Source organism: Myripristis murdjan, chromosome 8 (assembly GCF_902150065.1).
Source record: "Myripristis murdjan chromosome 8, fMyrMur1.1, whole genome shotgun sequence".
Lineage (NCBI taxonomy): Eukaryota > Metazoa > Chordata > Actinopteri > Holocentriformes > Holocentridae > Myripristis > Myripristis murdjan.
This window is the reverse complement of record NC_043987.1, coordinates 13,211,654-13,239,192: the sequence shown is the minus strand read 5'-3', so window position 1 is coordinate 13,239,192 and position 27,539 is coordinate 13,211,654. Positions and strand designations below refer to the sequence as shown.

Below are 27,539 nucleotides of genomic sequence, written 5' to 3'. Positions count from 1 at the left end.
CATAATAAATGCCATTATGCTGCCTCAGAACATTCCACATGAATTATTGATCCATGTAAGGTTATATGTATACTATAAGTCATCATACCCCTGTATTCATGTGTGTGTGTGTGTTTATACACTATTTATGTGTGTCAAGTGCAACCTCTACTCCCATCCCTCTTCATGTGCTTAAAGCCTCCTTTTCCGCAAGGCTTCCTCTTTATGCTTTGGATTCTCTCCTTCCCTCTCTCTCTCTATCTCTCTCTCTCTCTCTCTCTCTTTCTCCCTTTCTCTTCATTGCCCCATTTCTGGACTGACATTGATATGCAGTGATTCATGTTATACATGTAGCCTCTTGGCAATTCACTTTAGTCAATCAATGTTGCATGGAGCTATGTTAACCTCTCTGTCTTCCTCTCTCTATCTCCCACCTTTTCTGTCTCTCTCTGGGTTACCTACTTTATCGAATCTGCCTCTCCCCCCACTCCCTCTCTCTTCTCTTTCACTATCTCTCTCTCCAGGTATTACTCTCCCACTCCTCCACCATGCCTGTCTGCGGTTGCCGCAGCCCCTCCCCCCCTGCCGGGGCCTCCTCCATCCCCTCGGCCCCGCAGGAGAAAGAGAAGCCGACGTCCCAACCCCGACACCCACCTCCGCCTGTATCTCTTCACCGCCCCACCAGCGCCTCCCTCTGCCTCTCCCTCCTCCTCCTGCTGCTTTGCCTGCTCCACCTGCCTCCAGCCTGCCACTCGCGCAGAGACAAGGGTGGGGGAGGCGGCGGTCACTACATTCCCATCCCGCAGCCCCCGCCCCACCACCTGGCCCTGCCCAACATGCTGCGCGGCCTCAGCATCGCCGTGGTCCTGGTGGGCAACTCTAGCGAGGTGGCGCTGGCTGGGGCCCGGGAGAAGGATGACTTCCTTCACATGGCACCCAACGTGGAGGTGCTGACCATGAATGAGACCGACCCCAAGAGCATCATCAAGAGCATCTGCGACCTGATGACAGAGCACTGGCTGCAGGGCGTGGTGTTCGGGGACGACACCGACCAGGAGGCCATCGCCCAGATCCTGGACTTCATCTCGGCCCAGACCCATATCCCCATCCTCGGCGTCCGCGGTGGCTCCTCCATGATCATGGCTGCCAAGGTAGGACACTTTTGTGTTTTGTCAGCAAAGTTACTCTCACTTTGAGAAAATATTAGTTATATTAAAACAGATGTTGCGGCCATTTGCACTAATTGTGCGTGCATGGGGGGGGGTATGTGTGGGTGTACGAGTGCTAAAATATAAAGAGGCGTTCACCTTGATAGAGGCAGCCAAGTGTTGGTCAGCACAAGAGAGCACTGTGCTGTGACAGCTGCCAGTTTAGGAACAGTTTAGGAAATGGACATTTGAGGGTTAAAACCAAAAGTTAATGCAATTGTTGCCTTTTTTTCTCCCAGAATTTAAATTTGCATTGTTATTATACCCTTATATATAATTTTTTACAAAATCAAACCAAACCACACTAAAAACTTGTGTGTTTAATGAGTCATACAAACCACTGAATCATAGAATCATCAAATTGAAAATCATAGAAACTAGACATACAGTATTGTATCTGGGTTTTGGTTTAGATTCAGCAGGGCTCACCTCTGCGTCTGCAGCCAAACAAAAGACTGCTTCAGTGGGTGGCACATTTGTATGAATTTGAAAACATGAGAAATGCACTTTAGAGTTACCTTCCATGTCTGAACCTCTCTCAGGTGCATTGTCTCCTTGAAAGCACAAGTCTGCCCCAAAAAAAAGGAAAATAGTTCCAGCTTGTTTGGGTGCAGGAGAAGGTCTCTCGTTTCATCTCTTACCAGCATGCTGCATCAGTATTTACGCTGGCAGGAAGGGCAAACAATTGGGTTTCTGGCTTGTAGAGTGTGGATTGGGCCTCATATTTTTGTCCGAACCTGACCTGAGATGGGAGCACAGTAACCAAGCCTGACCCAAACCTGACAGGCATTCTTTTTTTTGTGTCCGAACCCACCCTGAGCGCAAGATCTTACCCATCCTCTGTCGCTAGGTTACATTTACTCTCTGAAATAGCTGACCCGAACCCAAACATAATTTCTACATTTTTGTCCAATCCCAGCCCGACTTGTTGGGTCCCGATGGGTTCCTGCGGACTCGGGTCTGGTATCCACACTCTACTGGCTTTGAAGACAAAATGTGCACAGTGATGATGCCAAAGACAGGATCAGTTGGAGATAGCACCAGAACAAGAGCTAGATCTCAGCCTATTCAACTCCAAGCCCTGCCTAATGGGATAAAGCAATCTGCTGTTGCTTTATCTGCGTCCGTCTGGGATCTAGGCTTGGACTCCATGCCGCTAGCTCTGCCCGCTGCTACTGCTACTGCTGCTGCTGGACTTCAGCCCCCTTCTTTTTTATTTTTAATCGGGATAATCATCTTTTTCATTTGTGAACAACTCTAGCTGCAGTAAAAATATAAAAAAATATAGATGAAAGAAAACACCTATGTTTAACAGGGCCTCCGGAAGCAGCTTGGAGAGTCAAACTCTTGCTAAAACACTGATGACAGTAGCGGGTTCAGCTGTCAAGAACTCGCTTGTCGGCATTTGATTAGAGGCCTCAGCAGGATCAGCCTTATCTCAGCTATCCCTGTCGCAACGTCGTCCTCCTCCCGTTCGTCTGCTGACCTTCTGTGTCAACAGGTCGCTGTACCAGCAGAGACGTGAGCTGCGGTGACACTTCGGGGCCAGCGGCCACCACTAAAGCTCTTCTCTCTGCTCCTTCTCATTAGTGCAGCAAGGAGAGGAATGGCAGGGAACCGTCCAATCCCATTTAGAGCTGTTCTTCCAAACGCACATGCAGACGCGGACACACATGCACAACCGCACACATGGGCAGCACAGATATAAAGACAAACGTTTCCTCTTCTTCTTTACTTCCTCCAATTTCCAGTGTCTCTGCCCCTGCACTGCGACCACACATTTGTCACTGACCCCCCCTTTACCACGATATATCCTAAAAACAGATAAATCTTTTACGGCACTCCAGCTGCCCTCCTGGTGTACGGCTACACTGCATGTGAAAATTTATCTATGTGTTTTATTGCTCATAAAGATGCACGGATGTGGGAGGAGGAGCAGGAGCAGGAAGGCGGAGGGAGAGGGGAAGGGGGTTGGTGAGGAATGTGTGTTTGCCTGTGTGTGTGTGTGTGCAGCGAGGCATCATTCATTAAGCACATGTGCCCTAAGTGCACCAAGCGGTAAGAAAAGAGCAGTGTTTTGTGGCAGAGGTTTAAATGGATTTCCCAGGCCACAAGCCAGAATGTGCCTCTCCTGAGAGCTTCCTCCTGGCTGCACCGCGGCCCAGGAGAGGCAGGACGGGGCTGCGCTAAGGCTCTGTCTCCAAACGGATTTGTGTCTGCCTAATGGGCTGAGACAATGGATCGGCGAAAACACGTTAGAGGAGGATCAGAGGGAGGGAGAGAAAGAGATAGTGACAGTGTGATCAGGAGGGAGAGGCTCAGACTTGAGTGAGAGATGGGTCCAAAAAAAAAAAAATCTGGGCACATCCACTAGTCTTTCAGGCAGGGGTTGGTTGAGGGGTTTTGTCAGGGCAAGGGCAGGTCAGGTGTGCCAGTTGCTTAAGGTTTGGGGTTCAGGTGAGGCTGCCAAGGGGTTGATGGACAGATGAGGGTAGAGGACGAGAAGTTCAAGGGCTGAGTCAACGGAAGCTGAGCAGACAGGGTTTGACACAGTTCAGACTGGGAGATAGAGAGCGAAAGTAAGGAGAGTTTAAGAGGGAGACAGAGAAAAGAAAGAGAGAGAAAAAAACTTCTGAGCATGAGAGGGAGTTACAGAGAGTTAGAGTGATAAAGAGAGAGAAAGAGACCGGCGGACAGAGAGCGGAAGGCAAGAAAAGCCGTCTCCGATACGGAGAATGGAGATAGAGAGGAAGAGAGAGAGGGAGAGAGAGTAATTGCGGAAGATAAAATGAAAGGTCGAATTAGAGAGCTTAAGAAAAATTGAGGTAGCGGGGTGTGTGTGTGTGTGTGTGCATGTGTGTGTGTGTGTGTGCGCGCGTGTGTGTTTTGTCAGATTGCTCAGCTCAAGGAAATGGACAGACAGAGATGGCGAATAGGGATTGCAATATGAAGTGTTTATCTTTCCACCTTGCTCCATCACACACACACACACACACACACACACACACACACACACACAAACACACACAGGCGCATGCATGCATGCATACAAACTGAAGGCCAAACACCACCATTACAGTTGGCAAGGGAACCTTTCCCTTTTCATTACACATCCCATTCAGGATGATAACAGAGAGAGACACAGAGGGAGGAGAATACAGCATTTTGATTTTCAGAACTTGCTGAATAGGAGAGGAAATAGGAGGAACGGTACAAGATAATTCCATAAAAATGTACCCTCTGGAGTGGACAGGTACAGTGTGAAGAGTCGAGTTAAATCAGAATCAGAATAACATTTTTCTCTCCTCACATACAGATCTACAAGGAGTTTGATCCTGTATTCATGCCGGTGAAACACGCGCCTAAGTACAGTAGAGGGAGATACAGCTGCGGTGGTAGCCATCATAAAGTCTCACTATTACTTTTATCCTTTATATCTATGAAACATTAATACTGCGGCTCTAAAACTTTAATACTGTATGGCAGAATATCACAACTCACAAATGTCTCTCAATCAAACGGACTGTTCCATGTCATGACATCGACAAAGGGAACAAAACTGGATTTTTCAGAGCAATTTGTCTTGGTGATGGAACCAAACTCGGCAGTAAAAAGTGGGACTTGCACAGCGGCTGCATCTGTACATACTTCCTACTCGTGGGAGACAGCAATATAGTTAATGTGGAGAAAAAGTCAGCTTTGTGTGTGTGTGTGTCTGTGTGTGTGTGTGTGTGAGTGCAAGTGAGGGTGTTTTAAATGGATGAAGGGATGTAAAAAAGAAGCCAGGTGGCTGCAGCATTTAGCAGAAATGAAGAAGAAGGTGGAAGGGAAGCAGGGAAAAGGAGAGAAACGGATGGAGGGAAAGGGCACTCGCATCTATATCAATGAATAGGATCAGTGAGGGAAAGCTGGGCCGTAAGCAAAGAGGACGAGTGCATCGAGTGCACAAGAGTGAAGGAGAGGAGAGGGTGTGAGCGAGGGAAAGGCGGTGTGATAGAGAGGAGTGCAGCGGCAGGTGTATCGCCATCTATCCAGCATAGCTGATGTTACATGAAAAGGAGAAGCTGCCTCTTTGCTCAGGGAATGACAGCATAAGTGGAGGAGGAATAGAGTGAAGGAGGAGAGAAAGATGGATAGAGCGCAGCTGTAGCCACATCTGTGAAAGGACAGAGCAAGATAAAGGAGGAGGAGTGTGAGACGAGTCGAGACAGGGAAGGCATCCAACAATTTCAGGGTGTGTGTGTCCGTCCTTGTGCATCTGTGTGTGCGACATATGAGTGTGTGTGTGTGTGTGTGTGTGTTGTTACCTAGCCAGCATGGCTGCAGTTGCCAGTCTTTTGTCTGTAGTGGTTTCCAGCACCACCCTGATTGTTGTCTCTGCATCGTGTCTGTTGGACCACAGTAATCAGTATCATCTAAAGCTTTGGATAATGTTCCTATTATCAAGACAAGCTGAGCTATTTGCCTCAGCTTGTCTAGAAGGTATGGCTTTGTAGTGGTACAAATCGCTGTGGTTGTTGCTGATCACCCCTGGGCCACCACATAATATGAACAGCGAGCTAATCTATGTGTCGAGGCTGTTCCCGCATAGGATTTAATGTAAGAGAGTCAGCAATTAATGCAAACAGGAAAAGCAGCCAGCCCCAATGACCTGAGGGAAACTAATCTGATATGAATCATGTTTTTCACACACACACACACACACACCCACACATAGCAACACATACACACGCATAAACCCACGCTTGCACGCAGGCAGGCATGCACACTCCCACATAAAGCACATATATTCTCATAAACACATGACATGTGGTGCGAGGACAGTTAATGAGTGAATATTAAAAAGATTGCATTGTTATGTAAACAGTGCTCAACAAGACTCATGATGAATTGCCGCTGTAACAACACCTCCCTCTGCCCTCCTCTGCTGACGCCGAAGCTCTAATTCTCGTTTTTCAGATAACTGCTGAAAACTTACAGCTGCAGTTTAGCACAACACGGTGCTGTGTAATGGCTGCTTGGGGTTGGTGTGTCGGAGCCTGAACGGTCATGGGTTTTGACTCCGAGCCCAAATCTAATCTGATTTTGCCATGACCAGATGATTTTATCAATTTTATCAATAACTAAAAAACCCCACGTGGAATCTTATTTTTGCAGATCAGATTTAAGCCACATTTATATGTAATATGTAATGAAATGGGATTCAAATGATAATTTTTTCAGATGTGTTCAATCTGGCCACTTTAAACGGTTTTCAAACAGTCCCTTGCAATACGACACATTACGGTGGCTCCACATCTGCAGCGCCAGAAATGAACAAATGCAGAGTTGGGACAGCGGCCAGAGATGCAACAGAGGAGTTCTGCGATGCAACTTGATAAATAGATGTTGAGTGTAACTCTCTGTTCTCTCTGTTTGCTTCCACATTTTAAAAACGTGCCATCGGTTGCCTTGTGCACAAACCGATTCAGGTATTTTAACAGTGTCTGAACACAACACAAAAAACTGTGTGGTCCGTCAGTCCCAAAAGATTGGATTTGAGAAACAAATGAGATGTGCCTGCATTCTGAACAAAGCCACACATATATCGATATTGGCATTTATGTCGGCCAATATGCAAAAAACTACAGTACATATTGCAGTAGAGCGCACTCATTATCATTAAATAGCTTTTCCAACAGACTGCATTGTTTACAATACTTTGAATAGCAGTGAGTTGGCAGAGCGGCGCCTCACATCTGAGATTGTGGTGTAGATTGTGCCAAGAAGTTTATTGTTCAGCCGTAAAATATCAAACCCCCAGTACATATCTTTATTACAGCTATTTGATTGCCAAATTGGACTATTCCTTGCTAGAAATGTGTGTTTTATGTGTAAAAAACTTGGCCAACACATCGTGATCAGAGGTTTTTTATTCCCAAAAATCGGTATTGGTATCAGCCAGTATCGATGGGGAACATTTGCATGAATGAGGCCGTCTTTCGCCCGTTGTGAAACGCTGACAGTTTCTGCTTCAAAAGGAACAAAACAACCGGATGTGATCGATTAACTTTTGCCCAAATAATTCAGGCTCTTCATTGTTTTAAACGTGCGCCTCACACATTCAAACACATGTGGGTGTCTGAGCCTTTTGTGGGGGAGAAGGTTTTTGTCCCTGAGCACAAGTGTTCCTGTGTGTGTGTGTGTGTGTGTGTGTGTGTGTGTGTGTGTGTGTGTATGTGTATGGTCATGTTTATGTATACATGTGTGCTAATTCTTCAGAGGAAATGGGCTCAATGATAGCGTTGAATTGGTGTTGAACAGTGCCCAGGGATAATTGTTGTGCAGGATGGGTGCGTATGTGTGTATTTGTGTGTGTGTGTATTTGACGCGCGTGTGTGTTTGTGTGAAGCAAGCCAATTGAACCATTTAATCACAGCGCAGGGGTGAATTCACTGGGGCAATTTACACCCGTGCCTCATTTTCCAAAGAAACATGTTCCCCTGCATTTATGTTTCTGCTAATTTCAGGGGAGTGGTCCTTTTTCTCTCCCTCTCATGAGACTCCTCGTTTCTGGTCCAAAAGAAAAAGACTCGTTTAAGGCATCGTTTCCTGTATACGGAACACTCCCTTCCTCCTCTTGGGGGTTTAAATCCAGTGGGTTGAACATAAAATGTGCCTGCATTTATATTCCCAATTAATGTCCTACAATAGCACCTATTGTTGTACTAATCACTGAGGTCCTGTACTCTATTAATGTAATGTGCTGTTCGGCTTGGCAGCACTGCGTCCTTGCTAAAACATAGACGCAATTAGGAGCATTTGTAAAGGATAAGAGAATTAAAAGAGAGCAGGTTCCTCTGCCTGATGCCCCGCGCTCTGTTTTCCTCTCGTTCTGTCTCTCCCTCTCTCTTTCTCTCTCTCTTGTCTCTTTTTCCTCTGTCTCTCCCTGTCCCTCTGTCTGCTCTGATTGTTTAGTTCATTCACAGATTTTGTTGTGTCCGGTAAAGGGCAGTAAAACCGGCGTAACAACTCTCTGATCCTTCCTTTCATCTCTGATTTGTTCTCTTTGCTTTTTTTTTTTTTTTTTTTTTTTTTTTTACTTTCCTCGCTCCCTTTGTTTGTTTTTTTTTGGCTGAATGCTTGCTCGCTCTGTTTGACTCTGTGTCTGTCTGACTCTCTCTCTCTCTCTCTCTCTCTCTCTCTCTCATAGTGGTTCCTTCTTACCTTCTCATTGTCCTGGTTTAGAAAATCTGACAGTTCACTGTGTGTGTTCCCCTTTTTTTGAGAGAGAGAGAGAGACACAGAGAAAGAGAGGCAGACGGTGGGAGGAGGTGGTGAAAAATATCGAGAGTCCTAAATTTGTGTCCCATTTTCCACCCTTGGTCTCAATTTACTCTGCCCATTTAGAATGTGGACATTTTTAAACTCACCCCATAACTTTCTCTACACCCCCGACCTCCCTTAACTCCTTCTCTCTCGCTCCCTCCACGGCAAATTCATTTTCTCTTATTTGCCCTATTGCTCCCCTATTTTCCTGTCATTGCCTCTGTCGCTCCGTCCTGATCTTTGTTGCTCCGTCACGTTTGTAACCCGGCCTGTCTTTTTCGTTCGTGACATAATGCTGTGAGCCGACAACAAGTGTGTATAGTCATAGATGAGCATGCGTGTGGATACTTAAACATGTATTTGTCTGTGTGCATGGAAAATAATAAGTGATTATTTGAAAATGAGATGTCGATCATTGGAAACAAGTGACTGTTGGTTGTGCAAAGTCATTGCAAGCTCAAAATGAAAACAAAGGCCACTTTTTGCCCAGTCTTTTTGCCCAATGCAGGTCTTCGATATAGATATAGATATAGATATAGATATAGATATAGATATAGACAGTGAACTGCAAGTAATATTTTCCCCAAGTGTTTATACTGTACTGGGACAGAACAAATGAAATCAGAGCCTTTTTGTTTTCTCCTGCCCTCTTTTGCTCCGACATGCTCTCTTCTTTATCCTGTTGCTTCTCTTCCTTTCACCACCCTCTCTCTCTTCCTCTCCTTTTTCCATTTGTCCTATCTTTCCCTCTATATCCCTCTTTCTTTCTCTCTCCCTCCCTCGTTTGCTCGCTCCGTCTGTCTGTCTGTCTTTCTTTACGAATGTGGCGGGCGAGGTCTGGCTCATCCTGTGGCAGCTCATGGGGAGGGGGGGGTAGACAGACAGATTTACACCAGATGTACAGGTGTTAATCCACCTTCCTCCCTCCTCCCTGCGTCCTTCTCGGTCTCACTTGAGCATCACCCCCCTCCCTCCACATACACACACACACCCTCCCCCCCAAAACAACAGCCCCCCCACTGCCCCTCGATCCTTCAACTCATCCTCAGCCTTCCCCTTTTCTCCCCATGAACAGATGCCAGTGCTGTTTCTGTTTTCCTCTCGAGAATAGAATAGAACAGAACAGAACAGGTAAGAACAAAATAGAAGAGGATTAGACTAGACTAGAGCAGGGTTGGGGTTAGGGTTACAAAACAGCACAGAATAGAATAGAACGTAACCTTGAATAATTTAGATATTTGTCAGAAGTAAACAGTCAATCAACAAATCAGACAACAGTTCATCCATTCCTTTAATAAATGAGCCAGCACTTCATCCAGATGCTGCAATGCTCATTTATCCCTCCCTCCTTCCCTCCACCTTAATGTCTCCATGGATACGGCTCGCCCCCTTGCATCCCTTCACCTCTCTTTTCACCTCCTCCCTGCCTCTAGCCCCAAACCCCCCATCCCTCCTCCCTTCTCTTTTCCTCCTGCCCAGCCTCTTCTCTCTCATTCTCACTGTCTGTCCCACTAGTGCAGGACGTGGGACATTCCCCCCCTCTATCCCGTCCCTCTGTTCACATCTCCGGACTCCCACTGGACATGCCCTTACCCCTCCTCCTCTTCCCCCACTGCCACCTCTTCTCCTCCCGCACCGGGTGCAGCTCCGCTCTCCCTCCTCCTCGCCGTTCCCTCCAGTATCCTCTTCCTCCTATCCGGCTGCATCTAGCACCAATCTCATTCTCCCTCCCACCTGACCTCCCTCACCTCACCTCCTCTCCCTCTAGACACAGACGGTCTAACCCTCCTGCCTTCCCGTCTCCACTGCACACCTCCTCGCAGGACCCACAAGCAGCTCCTCCCTTGTTCCCTCCCCTTTTCCGCCATCCGTCCTCCTGTCTTATCCCCTCATGGGCCCGGCACCAGCCCTGTGCTGGGACCCTTATTAGCCTTATCTCCCCCCGCCTCTGCCCTAAAGTGGAGAGGGAATGGACCTCTATCTATTCATAGGCTGAGATGAGTCAGTGCTGCTCCATACACCACAGAGTAAATACTGGGAGAGGGGAGGCAGAGGCGACCAGATCAGGCACATGGGGTTTATATGGACAGAGAGTGTACCGATCCAGGGCTCTGGTTAATTACCGCCACTGCCCTTGCCATGAGGGGATCAGAGGCCCGGCGTCCCACCCTGCCTCCCCTTCGCCTCTGGCTCACCTGGACAACGACCTCTGGAACCATTTACTCAACCATTTCCCCTCCAACTGTTTCCATCTGTCCAGTCATCTCTGTTGTTCTCCTCTCTTTTCCTAACCATTTAGTTCTAGAGACGTCCTGTGAGCGAATGGTCACACAATCAGTCCCTACAGCAGCCAGCAAAGCATAATTGAGCATGACACCGAGCCCTTACGTGCCCACTCACCGTAGATTAGATTGTCATTTGAAGGTGCGGTGCATGTAGCACGCTAACATCAGCAAATTGCTACCACATTCATTTTCAGACATTAGTATAATTACCGTAAACAAATGAGGCCGTCGCCTGAGTAGCTTGGCAGCCTCCACGGTGTGTTTTACACTGTGTTCCACTGGGACGGATTTTGTGGGAAATCTGCTGGATTGCTTTATGGCACAAGACAGGGCGAGGGCCTGTGTTATTCCAGTGCAAACAGAGCTAAAGCTGCAGAATTTCTGGCAACAGCAGATGTTGGAACAAGTGCAAGGCCGATGGAAAAATCCCTTCCAACATGCTTATCCTCCTCAGTAGAGGGACAGAGAAAAGCTTTGAAGAAGCAAAGATCCTCTTTGGGACAGGGAGCAAAGGGGTTTGTTGGAAAGATGGGCTTAAATTTTAGGAACGGCACGAACAATATCACTAATATGAGACAGACGCTACCAATTATCTTCTCTGTGTTGTCATTTGTTTACAGTAATGACGCCAAGGTATCACAATTAATGTGATCATGGCTTATCGATATTTTAAAATGCTGCATGTAAAACATTTAAATGCTAAAAATGTAGGGCAACTCCAACCCTTTGTCCACGCATGTCTCTTGTTGTTTTTGTCTTCCTCCCATTCTCAAATTCACTCTGTCTTTGTCTTTGGTAATTTCCCTCTCCCTGAATACATTCACCTTTCCCAATGGGTTTCTAATAATCCCTCTACCCTTCTCTTACATCTCTAATGCCTCTTTTAATTAACCATTTCTCCTTGTTTCTTACCATTTTTCTAACCTTTCCCACTAACATCCCTGTCTTCAGCACCGTATGAATTTTCTCTGCCTTCAGCCCTTCCTTTTTTCTTACTTGATGCTTTCTTTCTTTCTTTCTTTCTTTCTTTCTTTGCCCTTGCTTTATCCATGCTTTTCCTCAGCCACGTACTCCTGTGCAGAACAAATATTACAAGCCTTTTATCAATGGAAGAACAGAGTGCAGGAAGTGGGCAGAGAGGGAGGGACTGAGGGGCAGAGGAATATAGGGAGAAGGAGGAGGGAGTGAGAGAAGATGGCCAAGAGGGGGAAAAGAAGGAGGGAGAGAAAGAAAAAAAAAGAATGGAGAGAAGGAAGAGAAGACAAAAGACAGAAGAGCGCGAGGGAAGGAGGCAGGGATGTGGAAGAAGGAAAGCCGGGTGAAGACCACAAGATATGCTCGGTCAATTACTCACCAGTGCTGTGCCAAGCTGGCCCTTGTCAGAACCACATGCTGTGACACACGCATGTGCGACCGGATACACAAATGCAACACACACACATACACACACACACACACACACAAGCACAAGAACACAGTCATTACAAAGCATACACACATGCGGACAAGCCATACATCAGGCCAATATGCTCAGATGCGTTCATGCTGACCTGCAGTATAAGAATAATACAACCTAGACAGAACTCTCCGCACAACATAACACTGTGCGCACATGCACACACACACACACTCACACACACATATGCATGCACACATGCATGCACACACACGCACACTCACTCACAAACACAATATATCACATCCCCCTCCCTCCTCCACACACACTCACAAACTGCCACAGCTCACAGTCGCTCACACACATACAATATCAGCCCCTCCAACATGTGGCCCACACACAAATACATAAAACACAAACACACGCACACACACACACACACACACACAGGAATGCACGTACGCAATCGAGCTTATTCCAAGGGGACAATCCGAATTATTTCAGGGTCTGAGGCTGTTGCATCTGACCTGACCCTTGTCAGCACACAAGGTGTCCACACTGTGCCAGATGCCAGGTGGAAAACAGACCACACACCCCCTCAGCAGCCTCAGCAGCCTTTGAGCTACCAGACCCAAACAGACGCAGGTGGAGTTTGAAAAGGACGGGAAACAACATGTAACGGCAAATGGATATATGAACACGTTCAGATGTAAATTAGCACATGCCCCACTGTGAGCCCTGCAGCCGCAGCAGTGGACACACTCCATCCCTGTGGCTTTTTTAGTCTATCAGATCAGTGACTTGGCACTTTTGTTTGTTTTGACATAGACCTCAGAAATCAGATGTAATGCTGACCTTTGTCCAAATATGGATTTCTGGATCTGGATTTTCTCTTGGGGGGAAAATACACCGGGTTTCCACGTAGTCATCCTTGTCACAGTCTGTGATTTAAACTGGCATTTAAAAGCTGGATGTTTTTATTTGGACGTTACTCTCTTACAGTAAATAGTAAATTCAGCAGTGTGTGGATCACTGCGATAGACAGAGGGATAAATGTGTTCAGTAGTTACAGGTCCACCATCTAACTTCTTCCTAAAACCGAGCCACTTGATGTACAGAGGTGAAAATGGTATCGAAAATCTTGTCTCAGTCTGGGTAAGGTGATAAAAGGGTATTTCACCCAAAACATTGGAGTATTTGTTTCAGAAGAGAATCATCACAGCTTGGATTGTGTGCAGTGGGTCATCATGCTAGCCACTTAGCCGTTAGCAATTTGCTTTTTAAAAAAAAAAAAAAAAAAAAAAAAAAAGCAAAATTAAAAATCAAAATATACAACTTTTTATTTTTTCATACACAAACAAATACAAATTGTTTTTTTTTTCTTTTTTTTTTTTTTTTTTAATGAATTAGGAAATCCCATTTCATTTATCCCACAGACAATTTTTTGATCCACAAGTCTTGAAAATGCTAACAAATCAGAGACAAATAATGACATGAATTCTGAGGCCTATTGCCTGGTGCTTTTTTCTTTTGTGGAAAACATACTGTATATATATTTATATGGTTTAATTACCAAGACCTTAATTACACAGGAGATAGTCTGAAGTGCTGTCCCCAGTGCATTACAATGTATTTGCTTTCTTTTGAACCTCCACCTCCCAGGTTGACGGTTTCAGTGTCACACAAACATTCCTGGGGTGAATGAAAAAAAAAATAGGATAAACACAGAAAGGATCTTTTTGCTCAACCCCATTCTGTCTGGTTGTGTCTCTCCCCCCTCTATTTTTTATCTCAACTGCTCTCTCGCTCTCCCTCTCACCCTCACTTCCCCTCTCCCTCTCTCCCTCATGTCATGTGAGTTGAGACGAAGCGAGCTCCTGTGATGAATGTAAATGTTGCCCGTCCCTTCCCTTGTTTCCCTCAATTAGAGCAAACACCACCACCTCCTCCTCAGTCTTCGCTCCCTCTGTCTGTCTGCAAATACCCACAAACCAGCAAGGCGTCCCCGTACCTCGACAGGCGGGCTCTCTGCCCAACACTCACCATCCATGCAGACACAAACACATTTAGAGATACAGTACACAGACGCGTGAGTCAGACATGACGAATGCAGTACTGCGAGGATATGAATACACCTCCAGCATGTATGATGCTCATATTACAATATGCGAATGCTTCCAGTGTATTATGTAGGCCCAGATTGCAAACATAAACACAAACACAGACTGAATGCATGCTTGGTTCTTTATTTTTGTCCTTGCATTCATCATCAGGACCAGGCTGTGTTTCCTCTATATGTGTTTGAAAAGCATCCTTAATTACCTTTGTGGGTTATGCATTTGGCAGGACTGGAAAATGTAATTTCTTGTTACAAGGCACTTTCTGGGACAGTATTTTTCTCAAATGCATGGTGAAATGCTTTTTGCATAGATCAGGCTTGTAGGAAAGACATATTTCCATATGTAGAACAGTTAAAGGATGTCACATAAAAGATATGGCAAACAAACTAGGCACATGGATTAGCTGTGTCCATGCCTGAAGGAAGCAGTGCATCACCACATGTCTACTTTGTTTCCCCCTACTTATAGTACACCCTAATACAATACTATTTATCACCCGAAGCAATTTCAGCCTGCGAAGTCAGCACAGAATACGACGCGCGTTATACAGTACACAACGGCGGACAATATTTGTATTCACGAGTTGACAACTTACAGCAATCCATTCAGTCTAATAGTGCCAACTCAGAAGAAGGCAGTGTACAATGCTCTCAGCATATAAAAACAGCTTTCAGGAGTTTGACAGTATTCAAACGGTTCTATTTGTCTGGTTACTTTATAGCTGCTGAATAAAGCTCTGGAGGTGCTGGGTTCAGGTTCCTCATACAGCACGTATCAGGACTTATATCAAACAACGGGACTGGCAAAGGATACCCTGTTTAAGGAATTAATACCGTCTGCCTTGTCCAATATCAAAAACATTAGGCTACCTTTAATATCATGATGTAAAACCCCATACTGTGGCCACACACACAACCTGGAACTCAGTAGGCATGAGAAAAAATCTGAACCCAACATAAAACACACACACAAGACACACACACACACACACACACACACACACACACACACACACACACACACACACACACACACACACACACCTACTGGAAGGCACCCGTTGTAACACAGCAGAGAATCCATTTAGGTTTTAATTTCGCAGTGGCCATAGGATTGGGTTTGCTCATCAGTGTTATTACTGTCTCAAACCAGCCTTCTCCTCATTTTGAAAATACAAAGCAGAAATTGCTGTTATTTCTTTATATCCCTCGAGTAACAGCTACAAAGGAAGACATCATTTGCAAAAACAGATATCTGCAATTGTATTCATTTCTATAAACTTTTTTTTTTTTTTTTTTTTCTTAAAATCCAGATAATAGGCATATCAATCAAAAGATTATACAAGTGAGCTAATAGGTGCTAAAAGGGGGGGTGTTAGTGTTAGTTGAAGCATCACATACAATAGTCAGTCATTTATTTATTTATATTTCAGTGATGGCATGTTTTTTTTTCCCTTTTTTCTTTGCAAATAAACTCTTCAAACTTTCAGCTCACAAATGTCATAATAATCATCACCAGCATCATCATCACCAAAACTGCCATCATCATCGCCATCATCATCATTACCATTAGTATGACAGCCTCCGCTGTTGCCACTGGCTATTTTGGTATTTGCATTTGTTAATGTATTTGTTCTCTCCCACATCAGTCCCGTGTCAGGCAGTTGTTTAGCTGACTGGAGCATTGGCGGCCTCGTTCTCCGCCAAAGACTGATTTGCATTAGCAAAGTCAAACAGGCTTAATAGACTTTTATTGGCATGAGGCACCCGTGCGCTGAGGGGGGCTTTTAAACAATGCAGTATGCTAATAAATAGAACACTGTGTATTTGGACAACAACAACCACCACCAACTCCATTTATACGCAACCCAGCAATACATGATCCTACCCTTATCAACCCAATTTCAAGAAGTTTATTTTTTTATATATAAAAATATTCTTAGAGCATCCGTGCTTTATTACATTAACTGTACAGTTACAGGAAAGATGGCGGATCGAGATGGAGCATCATGGAGAACACCGTGAACGTGAACATGCACCTAACTGAGCCACCAAAAAGTCAACCATTCTCACGTCAGCAGCCAGTTATTCCACAACGTTTACAGCCGTTCCAGTCAAGTGATGAACACACATACCGCGCCACAGATGTACAGACACAGCTGAGGCTGCTGCAGCACAGTCTTTGTGTTTCCTCCGCCTTATGCCAAGGTCATTATGGTAGATAAGAATGTGGCAGAAATAGCTTTAGATTTCTGTTGTGTTCTCACCTTGTTCTGGCCACGAGCCAGTTGATAGGAACACCTACCTACAGCGTGCACCACATCTGATCAAGTTGATTCAGCAGCACCGTTGAACTTTTATCTTACAAAGTGATACCAGCAACAAAGATAGCTATTCTAAAAAAGCGTAATAGAGCATGATTTATGTGACCTCCTAAAACTAAACCCTGAAAATACAGGTGGTGAGCAAAATAACAGAAACACTGGACAAAAATACAATAAAAATTCAATATCAAGTAGCAAATAATATCTATAAGGCAACATTTTACTTTCAGAATTGCTTTAGTCCTCTATGAATCGTCATAGAGGACTGAACTCTGTTGTGGGATCCTGGACCATTCTCCATCTCTTTGTGCTACTGTGCTTTGTTTTACTGAGGCGATTCAAAAGGTTGCATACAGTTAGTCATTCGCTGAAGAATTTATAACAACGTGAAACAGGCAAAAAAAAAAAAAAAAAAAGTTAGGGTCCATTGTGGGTTGAAGGCATCCGTTGTTTTTCTCCAAATGTGAGCTTGTCTGGACGTTGGAAAAGAGTAAAAGACAACTTGACCAAAAGTGATATGATATGACCATATCACTTTTTCCTTTGCTCTGTGGCTTTGCACTCCACACTCTGGATTATTGTTCCCCACGTAATGAAACTGGAGGCAGGGGGACTATGAATTGTTTGCTCATTGCACAGTGCCATAATGTACTCTCAGATTCCCACTAATTTGGGGGGGATGGTTCGCCATCAGCCAAGGATCATGCTGAACTTTTTGTGCCCTTTGACCAAAAGAGGGCGTGGCAGCGGGCATGGCATATCAGAAAAAAAGCCTCATAACATCTGAATGTTGTATGTATGTATGTCATGGACCACAGAAGACCTGAATAGCTTTTCAAGTTGTTCAGTCAAACGGGGGCATGGCATGCCACAGAACGTCAATTAGTGTAACATCACAAAATCTTGTTTTGTCTTAGGCTGAGGAGTAACATATTAACTTCTTATTAACTTCTGATTTGCCAGTGTCCAAGGTGTTTATGTGGTGTTTCTGCTGACTCGGCACATAGCTGTTGAGAAGTTAGTTAACACGTGACAACGCCCACTTCTGGTTGGCCTCTTTATTACAGATTCTGGACCACAGGTGTTAGCTCTACTGAGTTTCATTCATTTAGTTTTTGTTTCTCTGTTCGTCTTAATCCATGTTAAGTGAATAAATGATCAATAGTTTATTTTTTAACATCCAGCTGACACATGGCACCGATCAAAGTGTGTGTGGTGGGAATGCATCACTGGTGGAGGACAGCATTTTAACTTTTTCATCATGGAGCCATATTTACCCGTTCTTTATTATTTATGTTGTGGTAATGCAGCTATGTGGAAATGGGGTGGGCACCTCGTGGAAGACTTTCAGCATGTTTGACTAATTGTTTAGGTATTTTGAAGTATTTTGGCGCAATGGTAGAGCACAACAAGGAAAGGAGGCGATTATTGAAATGGATCAGCCTTTACTCAGAAAGCCATGGCAGCTATGTTATTTGTTTTGAGTGCCCTCCATTTAAGAATTAATATCTTCCGTTATGAGAGGTTGAGATTAAAAGAAATGATAGATTGCCAAGTCTTATTGTTAATTGATAACAATAATATGGGTAACATTTCATTACAGCTTCATAAAATACGACACTAACTGGTTCCTTCCTGTACTAAAATGTGAGTATGTGTGTGAGAAGTTAGAGAAATACATTTCCCTGCCATGAAAGTGTTCTGTGGAAGAGACTCGGCTGGAAACAGGCAGCAGTTTGACATTTAAATGGAGTGTTGGAAAGTAGCTGTGTGGAGGCTGGGGCGGCAGATGGGCATATACATTTGCCTTCAACACTGACTGCCCAGGTTCAATTACGAGCCCATGCCAAGATGCTTTCTACTTTGAGTGACGCTCTAAAGCTGAAGGACGGATCTTTTACATATAAATAAACATTTGTGACGTTAAATCTAAAGCCAAACTGCTTCACACAATGATGATTAAGCCTATCACCCACTGCTAAACTCCCTGCATTTCACATTATTGCCAATATTGCAAAGCTGGCACACAGCTGACCTTTAGTGACGCATTTTTTCGTCAACCACACTTCACCATTTCTACTGGATTTCTATCACTGGCGGTATAGCATGGTTAATTATCTTATCTGACGATTCCATGACTCTCTCAAAGCTTCTTTCCCTCCTGCTTTTCTTTACACATGAAGACTGAAAGCAACTCAGAAACATCCATTTTAAGCACCCATGATTTCAATGTCAAACAAAGTAGACAAGTTGTACTGCCAGTTTAAGTTTCAGTCGTACATTTCACCATGACAACAGTCAAGTTCAAGTTCCAATTTAAGTTAATTTATTTATATATCCCTTTTTCACAAACATGTCTCAAAGGACTTCACAAAAAAATTAACCTACATAGAAAAGTGAGTCAAAACAGTGTTTCACATACTCATATGATTGAAGCAAAATTGTTTTGTCGCCAAATGCGATCAGTTTTGCCTGATGCTTGCATAGGTGTTTATTTGAAAGTTATGAGGAACACACCGTATTACCATAATTAACGGAAATAAGGGATGCCATAATTTATTTATTTATTGGTGTGGTTATATTTGAGGCAATAACTTTGTGCTGTTAGGGCACTAGTTGACCTTTCTTTAAGTTTGTCAGCTGCCTCATGTTGCCTTGAAAATGTATAAAAGTAGCGATCATCAGATCTCCAATAAAGCTGGCGTTTCCCATTAGAATGCACATATGGCTAATTGGCCTTCAACTTAGTCTTGGCCTTTGTAATTACAATTTAGTCACTTCAAAGTTAAAGTCCTTTTTTTTAATGTGCTGTTTGTGTTATGTGCACACCATGTTTATCATGCCAGATTTACTTTGAAAAGCTAACAGACATCTACCTCAGAAGCTTTTGAAAGTAAGAAGTGTTTTTCTTTTTTTTTTTTAGAGAGAGGACCTTTGGTATTTCTGTCTGCACAGGTAGAAGGTAGAAAGTGAAAGAGAGCAAAGAAAAGTTCTGGCAGGATTTGACCCTTGGCCAGGAAAGGAACACACATGGTGGACTTAACCAGTTAACTACATCTCAGGACAGAAGCATCGCATTTTACAGTTTTACACCCAGCAGGAAATGTTACCAAGAGGTCCGCTCACTCTGTATCTGTGCTGTGTTGGAACTACAGGACTTTCTACGTAATTTCCACCCAGACATGTTATTGCCGACTTCCCACTGAGCTGTGGACGCTGTGTCTGTACATTAGCTCTCATACAGCCCGGGTTCTTTCCCCCCAGTATGAATTATTTATTTGTTCCACTTACGTGACTTCTCTCTCAAACTCAAGGATGCTTACACAGAGTCACACAATAAAACAATTAAACAAAATAAATCCCTACATAAGTTATGACATATTTAAATAATGCATAAACAGCCCGTGTTCCAGAGGAAAGCCTATGTACAAGGTTATGCTTTATGCTTTTTTTGTCACTTATCTCAGAGGATGCAGTGTGAGACGTAGTACGTCTACTAAACATCAGTAGACATTTAGGCCTGTTTTAAACGTTTAATCACCTCACTGGGTCGTGCTGGGGTTTTAACAGCAGAAATGATGAAAGTGTGCTTGGACTGAAACATCAGTTGAAATAAATCTGTTTTGTTAGCAAGAGTGGTGTGTGGGATCCCTGTCTTTAATGTGAACAATAGAAATTAGGACAGCGTTTTGCAGGTATCCAACTGTATTACTTGATATTAAAGTGCGCCATGCACAAACAGAAAGTTCAAAGTCGTGTTGAAAAGCCATGCTGTTATTTTTTTTGTTGTTTACAGTACCATTCACCTGCCATTCACAATATAATACCTCCATGCCACTCAGTATGAATGCTGCCAAGTTGATTTATGTTTATGTTATGTAACGGAGCTGCAGGTCAGGAAACTCACAGCCGATAAACCCAAGTTTTCCGACTAAGAATCGCAAGTTGGAGGGCCATTAAAACAGATTTTGCCTGTTTGGAACGAGGAAGTTTGCCACATCTCAGCTGTGTTGGTTGCAGCAATATGCAGACATACTGAACATACTTACAACCAAGACAGGACTGTCTGTGCTGATGATGGATAGAGCTGTGAAACACATGTACACACAGTTGAGCCATCCCACACACATAACCCCCCTCTGACATACACACTCAATCTGCCCCCACCCACACACATGCACATTGCTCCCCAAACACACACACACATACACACAGGAACATACAATATATTCAGCTCCATAACAATCCACTTATAAACGTGACTTTTTTTCTATTAGTGTATAGGCAACAGTACGGACTGTTGGTAGCGTTGCACCTGACCTATATGGCTGCAAACCATTATGTATCAGCCATATATGGGAGCAACAGTCTGTTCCTGTGTGGGAGAAAAAAAAAAAAAAACATCTCTGAAGCCCCAGAGCCATGCCGAGAGTCATGAATGTGCTGCAGCCTATACTGGTATCAGTCTCATGATCTCATGGTGTCAATGGCCTGATAACATTAAACCTTTAGCAGGTGACCTAATAGTATTAGTCTGCAAGTGAGTCACTATGTATGCAGGCCATGGAGCTCAGGCTGACAAGTGATTCAAAGCAAAGGGAGAGCAGCTGCAAACACTTTTTGCATAGGCCTGGCAGGGCTGGAGGGGACCTAATGTAAATGTTAATAGCATGGGATTTACAGTGCTATTTGAGGGGTGTCGTTAAAAAACGCTACTGCAATTTATTGGAAAAAGCTTCCAAAAAAAACAGCCATTCATCCATCAATCTTTCAGATCCACAGATGTTTCTAGAGTATCTTCAAAAGCCGTAATGACTTTGTAAGCAAACATCTTCAGATAATCCCACAATGTGTTTGATTTTCATAGCAGCAAGTCGAGGTATTTTTCAAGTGGTTGGTATCTCATTTTGAAATGAAGCCCCTTTAAACATTTGTTTGCTTGATCTCTGTTTGGCACTACAGGAACAAAAGAAATCGCGTTTTTATTTTCGGGGTTGAAATTTGGAGACATAGGTTATGAGCAAGCCCTGTTTGTCTATGTGGCCCCGCAGTGGAAACTAGGTTATTGTCTCTCATGCCCTGGAGCAAAGCAGAGAGTGAGCAACATGCCTGCTGCCTACAGTAATATCAACATGCTGTCTAGTATCAGCGCCCAGAGATGGTACTTGTGCACATTACACGTTTTAGCTGTTCACATTACAGCATTGCACCGTATCGATTCTTTACCTTCTTCATTTCAACGTGTTCAGCTCTAAACAGAGAGAGAATTCGCAGTCATCTACAATACCCCGTACCATTTCAAGGCATTAGAGAGCAACATTTTTTCCTGTGCTGCAAATGCAAACACAAAATTAGCAACATGACTTCTGCCTGCCGTGGTGAAGTCGACATTCCTGCTGATAGGGGCCGATTTTTGTGTTGACTTTGTGTTGACAAGAAGGTGTGACATCCCTCTAATCATGAGGTGCATTCCCAAAATTAATTTTAGACTATAGGTGGAAAAACACCACAACTGATTCTTTGCATCCTCCTCACAAAATTTGAACCTGCCAACCCCCTGGGCTGTCAGACGTACCAAGCATCCCTGAGTAGGGTCAGCAACACGACGTCTGTATACCAGAGCATCCGCATGTCTTCTGAATGCAAAAGCATCACCTTTAAAAAAAAAAAAAAAAAAAAAGGTTTTCTATCTGGTTCTCACTAATTCACCGTACATTTCTCTATTAGACGTGAATATTGTAGGAACACAGGAATCTGGCACTCCTGAGTACTTTCTGATTTACATTATGACAAGTTTCTCTGTACGAACATGAGCTTAAATGCCCTGAAACGGAAATGCATGCGGAGGGTGAGCGACACAAAGAAAGGGCACCATGACGTCGCCGTGCCTTCTGTGTTCTTGGCCGTCGACATGCTGTTTGGATCGCAGTCAGAGGTCCAGAAAGCCTGTGAAGTCCACGCTCCATGTCAGCAGAAGCAATATGGAGGCTGTTGAGCGCTCCTTGCAGTCTCTCTGCCCCGCGGCACCGTGGAGCCTCGCTGCCCAGCTCGGCTCGCACTCTGAAACGTCGTGACCCTCATGTCGTATAGAGAGGCCACAGCGGGATTTGACCTCAGGTGTGGGGCAGATTTGTGTGTGTGTGTGTGTGTGTGTTTGTGTTTGTGTTTGTGTGTGGGCAGTTGGGAAGGGTTTGCATGACGCGAGTGGAGAGTTGAATAGAGTTGCATGGGAGCTGCATTTTGTTGTGTGAGTGGGTTTCTTTGTGTGTGTGTGTGTGTGTGTGTGTCAGTGTAATGGGATGTATGGATGCATGTTAGGGAAATGGTCGTGTTTTGTTTTGTGTGTGTCGGTGTTCACCTCTGCGTGTGTGCTACATACAAGCAGTGAGTGGCATTCTTTTTTTGTTCACCACTAATGGCATCCTTAGCACGGCTGTTACGATGGAAACCACGTTGCCACGGAAACGCAGCCTGTCTCTGTGAATTAGAAGTATTTCTCTCCCTCTCTTAGCCCCTCTCAGCCTCTCTCTCTCTCTCCCTCTCTCTCTCTCTCACTTTCTCTGTCACCTTATCTCTCTCTCTCTCTCTCTGTTTCTCGGAGCCTCTCTCACCCGCTCTGTCCTCTTTCCGTTACCCCATTTCTCTCTCTATCTGTCTCTTCTCTTCTGTTTCCCCTCTCCAGCTGTCCCCCTCCTCACTCCTCCAAACCTGGAGCCGATGCCAGAGGAGAGGTGTGCACGTTAAAAGAGTGACACATGGAAGAGGAGGAGGAGAGAGAGGAAGAGAGAGAGGGAGGGAGGGAGGGGGAAGTGGAAGGAGAGGAACAGGGGTGAAGAGTGGCAGTGAAATTTTGTGAGGTAAAAACAGTTTGTAGAGGAGCGTGAAGGAAAGGTGGGTGGAGGTATATAACTGAAGGGCTGGGGATGGAAAAAGGGGAGAGTTATAAGCGAGGTAAATGTTCCCGTAAAGGAACACAAGGCACTACGGCGAGGAGAAATAACGCTATCCTCATATTAACAGAAGAGAGACATTTAGAGAGAGGGGGATAAAATATTCAAACGAAAGAGGTCGATTAGAACAGAGTGTCGAGATAGAGAGAATCGGAGGAGGCAGAGAGTTTGAGTCCTGTTCCACATATGGGGAGAATATAAAAGAGGGTGAGAAACGAAAGAGTGAGAGAGTGAGAGAGAGAGAGAGAGAAAGAAGGAGGGGAAGAACTGAGAGAGGAAAAAGAGAGAGAGATTGATTATGCTCTCCTAAGTGCTTTCGGCATTATTGGAACTGCACTGTCCTCCCAAACCAGGCAATTTGAATTAACATTGCAGGGAGAGTGATTGAGAGGGAAGGAAAAAATTGGAGAAACGGGACAAGGGAGAGATAGCGGGAGAAGAAGAAGGAAGGAGAAGGAGGGAAGGAGGGCAGGAGGACGGATGGACGGATGCACGGATGGACAAAGGAGCAGGTGGGCGGGGAGACAGAGAGGCAGAGCGAGGGTCTGGAGGGAGGACAGAGAGATGGATAGAATAACTGGGTTCAAAAGTAGGACAGAGAGAGAGATGGCAAGAGAGACAAAGAGAAAGAAAGAGCGAGAAGGGAGCGAGAGAGCATTCAGGGTTGGGAAGACTATAGTAAGGCTAGCCAAATTGAAAAAAAAAAAAAAAAAAAAAAAAAAAATCAACACACTAAACTCCAATTTATAAATTCCAACTGGGTACGGCGCATAATAATCCATTTGGAGGATAATAACTTTAGAAATTCCACTTTAAATATTCATTCCACATGCTGAATCGTCAGGAAGTGAAAATCCATTTGGGGGAAGAATAATAATCCAATCAGGAACAGGAGGAACAGATAAAACAGGGGAGAACGAGGGAGCCGGGGTGGAGGGGTGAAGCGTAACTTGAACGCAGACGGACAGATGGGTTCGGATGGATGAAGCCGGGATAAATTCGTTAAGAGGAATGGTGTTGGATGTATAACCAGAAGAGACGGATGAAAAGGACAGTTAGGGACACGCAAGTAAAGCAGGTCGAGCGCACAGAGAGAGCGAGAGCGCTCGTGGCGCGGGTAACAGGGAGGAGAGGAGACAGAGGGTGACAGACACGCGGGGCTGGGAGTGACGGATGTGGAGGACAACAGCAGATGGGAGGACGGGAGATGGATCTGAAGGGACAGAGCTGCACGAACACAATGGGTGGCGAGAGAAATGCGGGACAAAAGTAATGTAAACTCGGCAAGGCCAGGAGCGTTTGTCTCCTGAACTCGTGCTACACTCTCCCGCCTTCACCCTCTCCTCCTCCTCCTCCTCTTGATTCTGCTTCCTCTCCTCCCTGCTGGCTCTCTCCTCTCCCTCTTTGCCTCCTCCGCCCCCCTCCTCCTTTATCCGCTCATTATCTCCTGATTGAGGAGGAGTGACCCTTTGCCACATCGACCGGATCGGCCAGACAAATAAAGCAAACATTAAGTGACGCTTTATGCCGTATGTGGATTGCATTACTCTGAGGAGGACGGGGCGGTGGCCTGATTGAAATGAAATGTCAGTGATGGAGCACTTGGCTCTTTAGCCTAATAGGAATCCTGATCAGGTGATACAGCAGATTTAATATCGCTGAGGAGGGACAGGAAAAAGGCGGAGGCGGGTCCGCGATACCTTGCATCAGGGATGGGACTTTTAAGGTTATTTCAAGATTATTAGATTAGATCACTTTTGTTATTATTATTAGATTATTTCAAGCTTATTTTCATTTTTTTTGTGACTTCTATTAATTCCTAATGGAGAATTCCTGATTGCCTTATTCCACACATATTATTCCCTGTTTTTATTATTTCGGTATTATGCATTTGTGCAGATACATTTTTGTACTCAATGACTGAAAAATAAATAAATAAATAAATGAATATTTTTTTAAAAAAATCATGATAAAATCTTCATAAATGCACCACAGGTATTGTCTGCAGAGTTGATGATCTGATTAGATTTTGGAAGGCAGTGCTGCATAAATTTGCATATTAATGAGGGGAAACTGATTTCCTGCAACTTCTTAATGCTTTAAGAAACATAGGTTGTGTGCTATGTGAAAACAAGTGTTGGCATGTAAATATTTACTAATGACCTCATTAGCATAACTGGTTAGTTTTAATATATTGTGGTGATTATAGTGAGACATTAAGCAGTTGAAGTGCCTCCTTTTGGTTTATGTTGCTCCTAATTACACCTTTAACAAAGATGAATATGCAGTGTGTGTGTGTGTGTGTGTGTGTGTGTGTGTGTGTGTGTGTGTGTATTCACATGCATTGGACGCAGAGGCTTGATTTGACTGTTATATCACCTGACTGAACCCGAGCTTCCCCGCTCGGAAAGACTCTTATAGTCCACTAATCTTGAGCTTGTGATTGTGCAACACATTATGCTAGCTTTCAGAATTCATTCCCTGAAAGTACAGAAGCTCAGAGGCAAGGGGGGTAACACATCACGCAAACTCGCTGTAACACAATGCACACCGCCTTGCAGTGCAGCTCTGTGCCTCCATCACCGGCGGTGGGATGCATTTGCAGCTTTCCTGTGTCTGTCTGTATCTAATACAGTGTGTTGGGTTTACAGTTCACATGCGTCTTACCTGCATTTCAATTACGCGTGTTATCTTGGTAGTTTTCGCGCAGTAGGTGAGAAACAAGGCGCCGTGTATCTTTGCTGTTTTAATCTCAGTACACAGGGAACGTTTCCTTACTGCAGGTGTTGAGCTATGTCTGCATGAGGTCTTTATTCATTCTAGTATCAGGTTATAAAACAGAAAAGTGGTGACTAAGGTGCTAAAAGGGTACAGTATGAATGAGCAACGTGTGTCTGTGCACGTGCACCCCAGTGATACCATTTTCCAGCCGAGTATTTTTAGGATCTCAGCAAAATGATTTCATTCTAATTAAGAATTCAGTTTCTTTGAATGGAGGAAGAGACACGGAGAAAGAGAAGAGAAGCAGAGATCAGATGAAGCAAAAAGGAAAAAAGGAAATAACCGCAGGAGAGTAAAAGGAGAGGGGAGAGAAGGACAGAACGATGTGCACATGGAAGTGTGAAAGTAGATGGAAAAGCAAACATCTTAAATCCCCTTCATAACCGAGACAGACATCAGTTTTTTGTGGCTTCCTGTCTCTTCGCCTCTGTCACATGAAGGCAGGGTGACAGTGTCGATATGTCACATAAATACCTGTCATTAACGACACACAGCAACAGAGGCAAACATCTGATTTCACTGACATTACTTAGCATCTTTGAATGTGTGTGTGGGTGTGCATGGGTGTGTGTGTGGATGTGCGTGGGTGTATGTGTGTGCGTGTGCCACCGGTGGAGTCTCCAGATGCAGGATTCAGCTCGTGTTGTGTTCAGTGACATAGCGTGTAGGGAGACAAGGCGAGAGAGGAGGTGGCTGCCAGAAGCTGGCTTTAGCACCACAGCTGGTGTGTGTGTGTGTGTGTGTGTATGCGAGCGTGTGTGTGTGCTTGCGAGCATGAGTGAGAATGTACACACACAGGTGCACCTCCTGTGTGTGTTTTTTACCACATTTGCCTGCAAATATGTGTGTTTGAGCCTGTTTGATTGAGTGTGTGTTGCGGTACACAGCCCGGCGTCTGTGCGTGCGCTCATCCATGCGTGCTCCCAAAAGTGTGCATGTGCGCGCACAGAGTCACAGCGAGGGAGAGGAAGAATAGCTCGCACCTCCACAGTGTGTACTCTGTGGCTGCTGTTGCTACCAACTGTCAGCCGGAGAGGAGAGAGAGGGAGAGAGAGAAGAAAGAGAGGAGAGAGAGGAGAGAGAGGAGCAGGCTGACTGGGTGTGAAATCATAACCAGCGCACGTGGACGTAGAATACCATATATCAGAGAGTTTATGAAATCACAGACAAGGGGTTAATCGGCCAGAGA

General features: G+C 44.6%; 1 protein-coding gene across 1 annotated transcript in view; it reads left to right on the top strand.

Annotated features, from left to right (window-relative positions):
- Positions 1 to 893: 893 nt before the first annotated feature.
- grin2ba (glutamate receptor, ionotropic, N-methyl D-aspartate 2B, genome duplicate a) overlaps positions 894 to 27,539 on the top strand; it is an 87,032-nt gene continuing 60,386 nt past the window's right edge. Inside the window, 1 exon segment of the mRNA XM_030058204.1 lies at positions 894 to 1,130. Within this exon segment, the coding sequence (XP_029914064.1) occupies positions 909 to 1,130 (222 nt within the window). The 5' untranslated portion in view covers positions 894 to 908.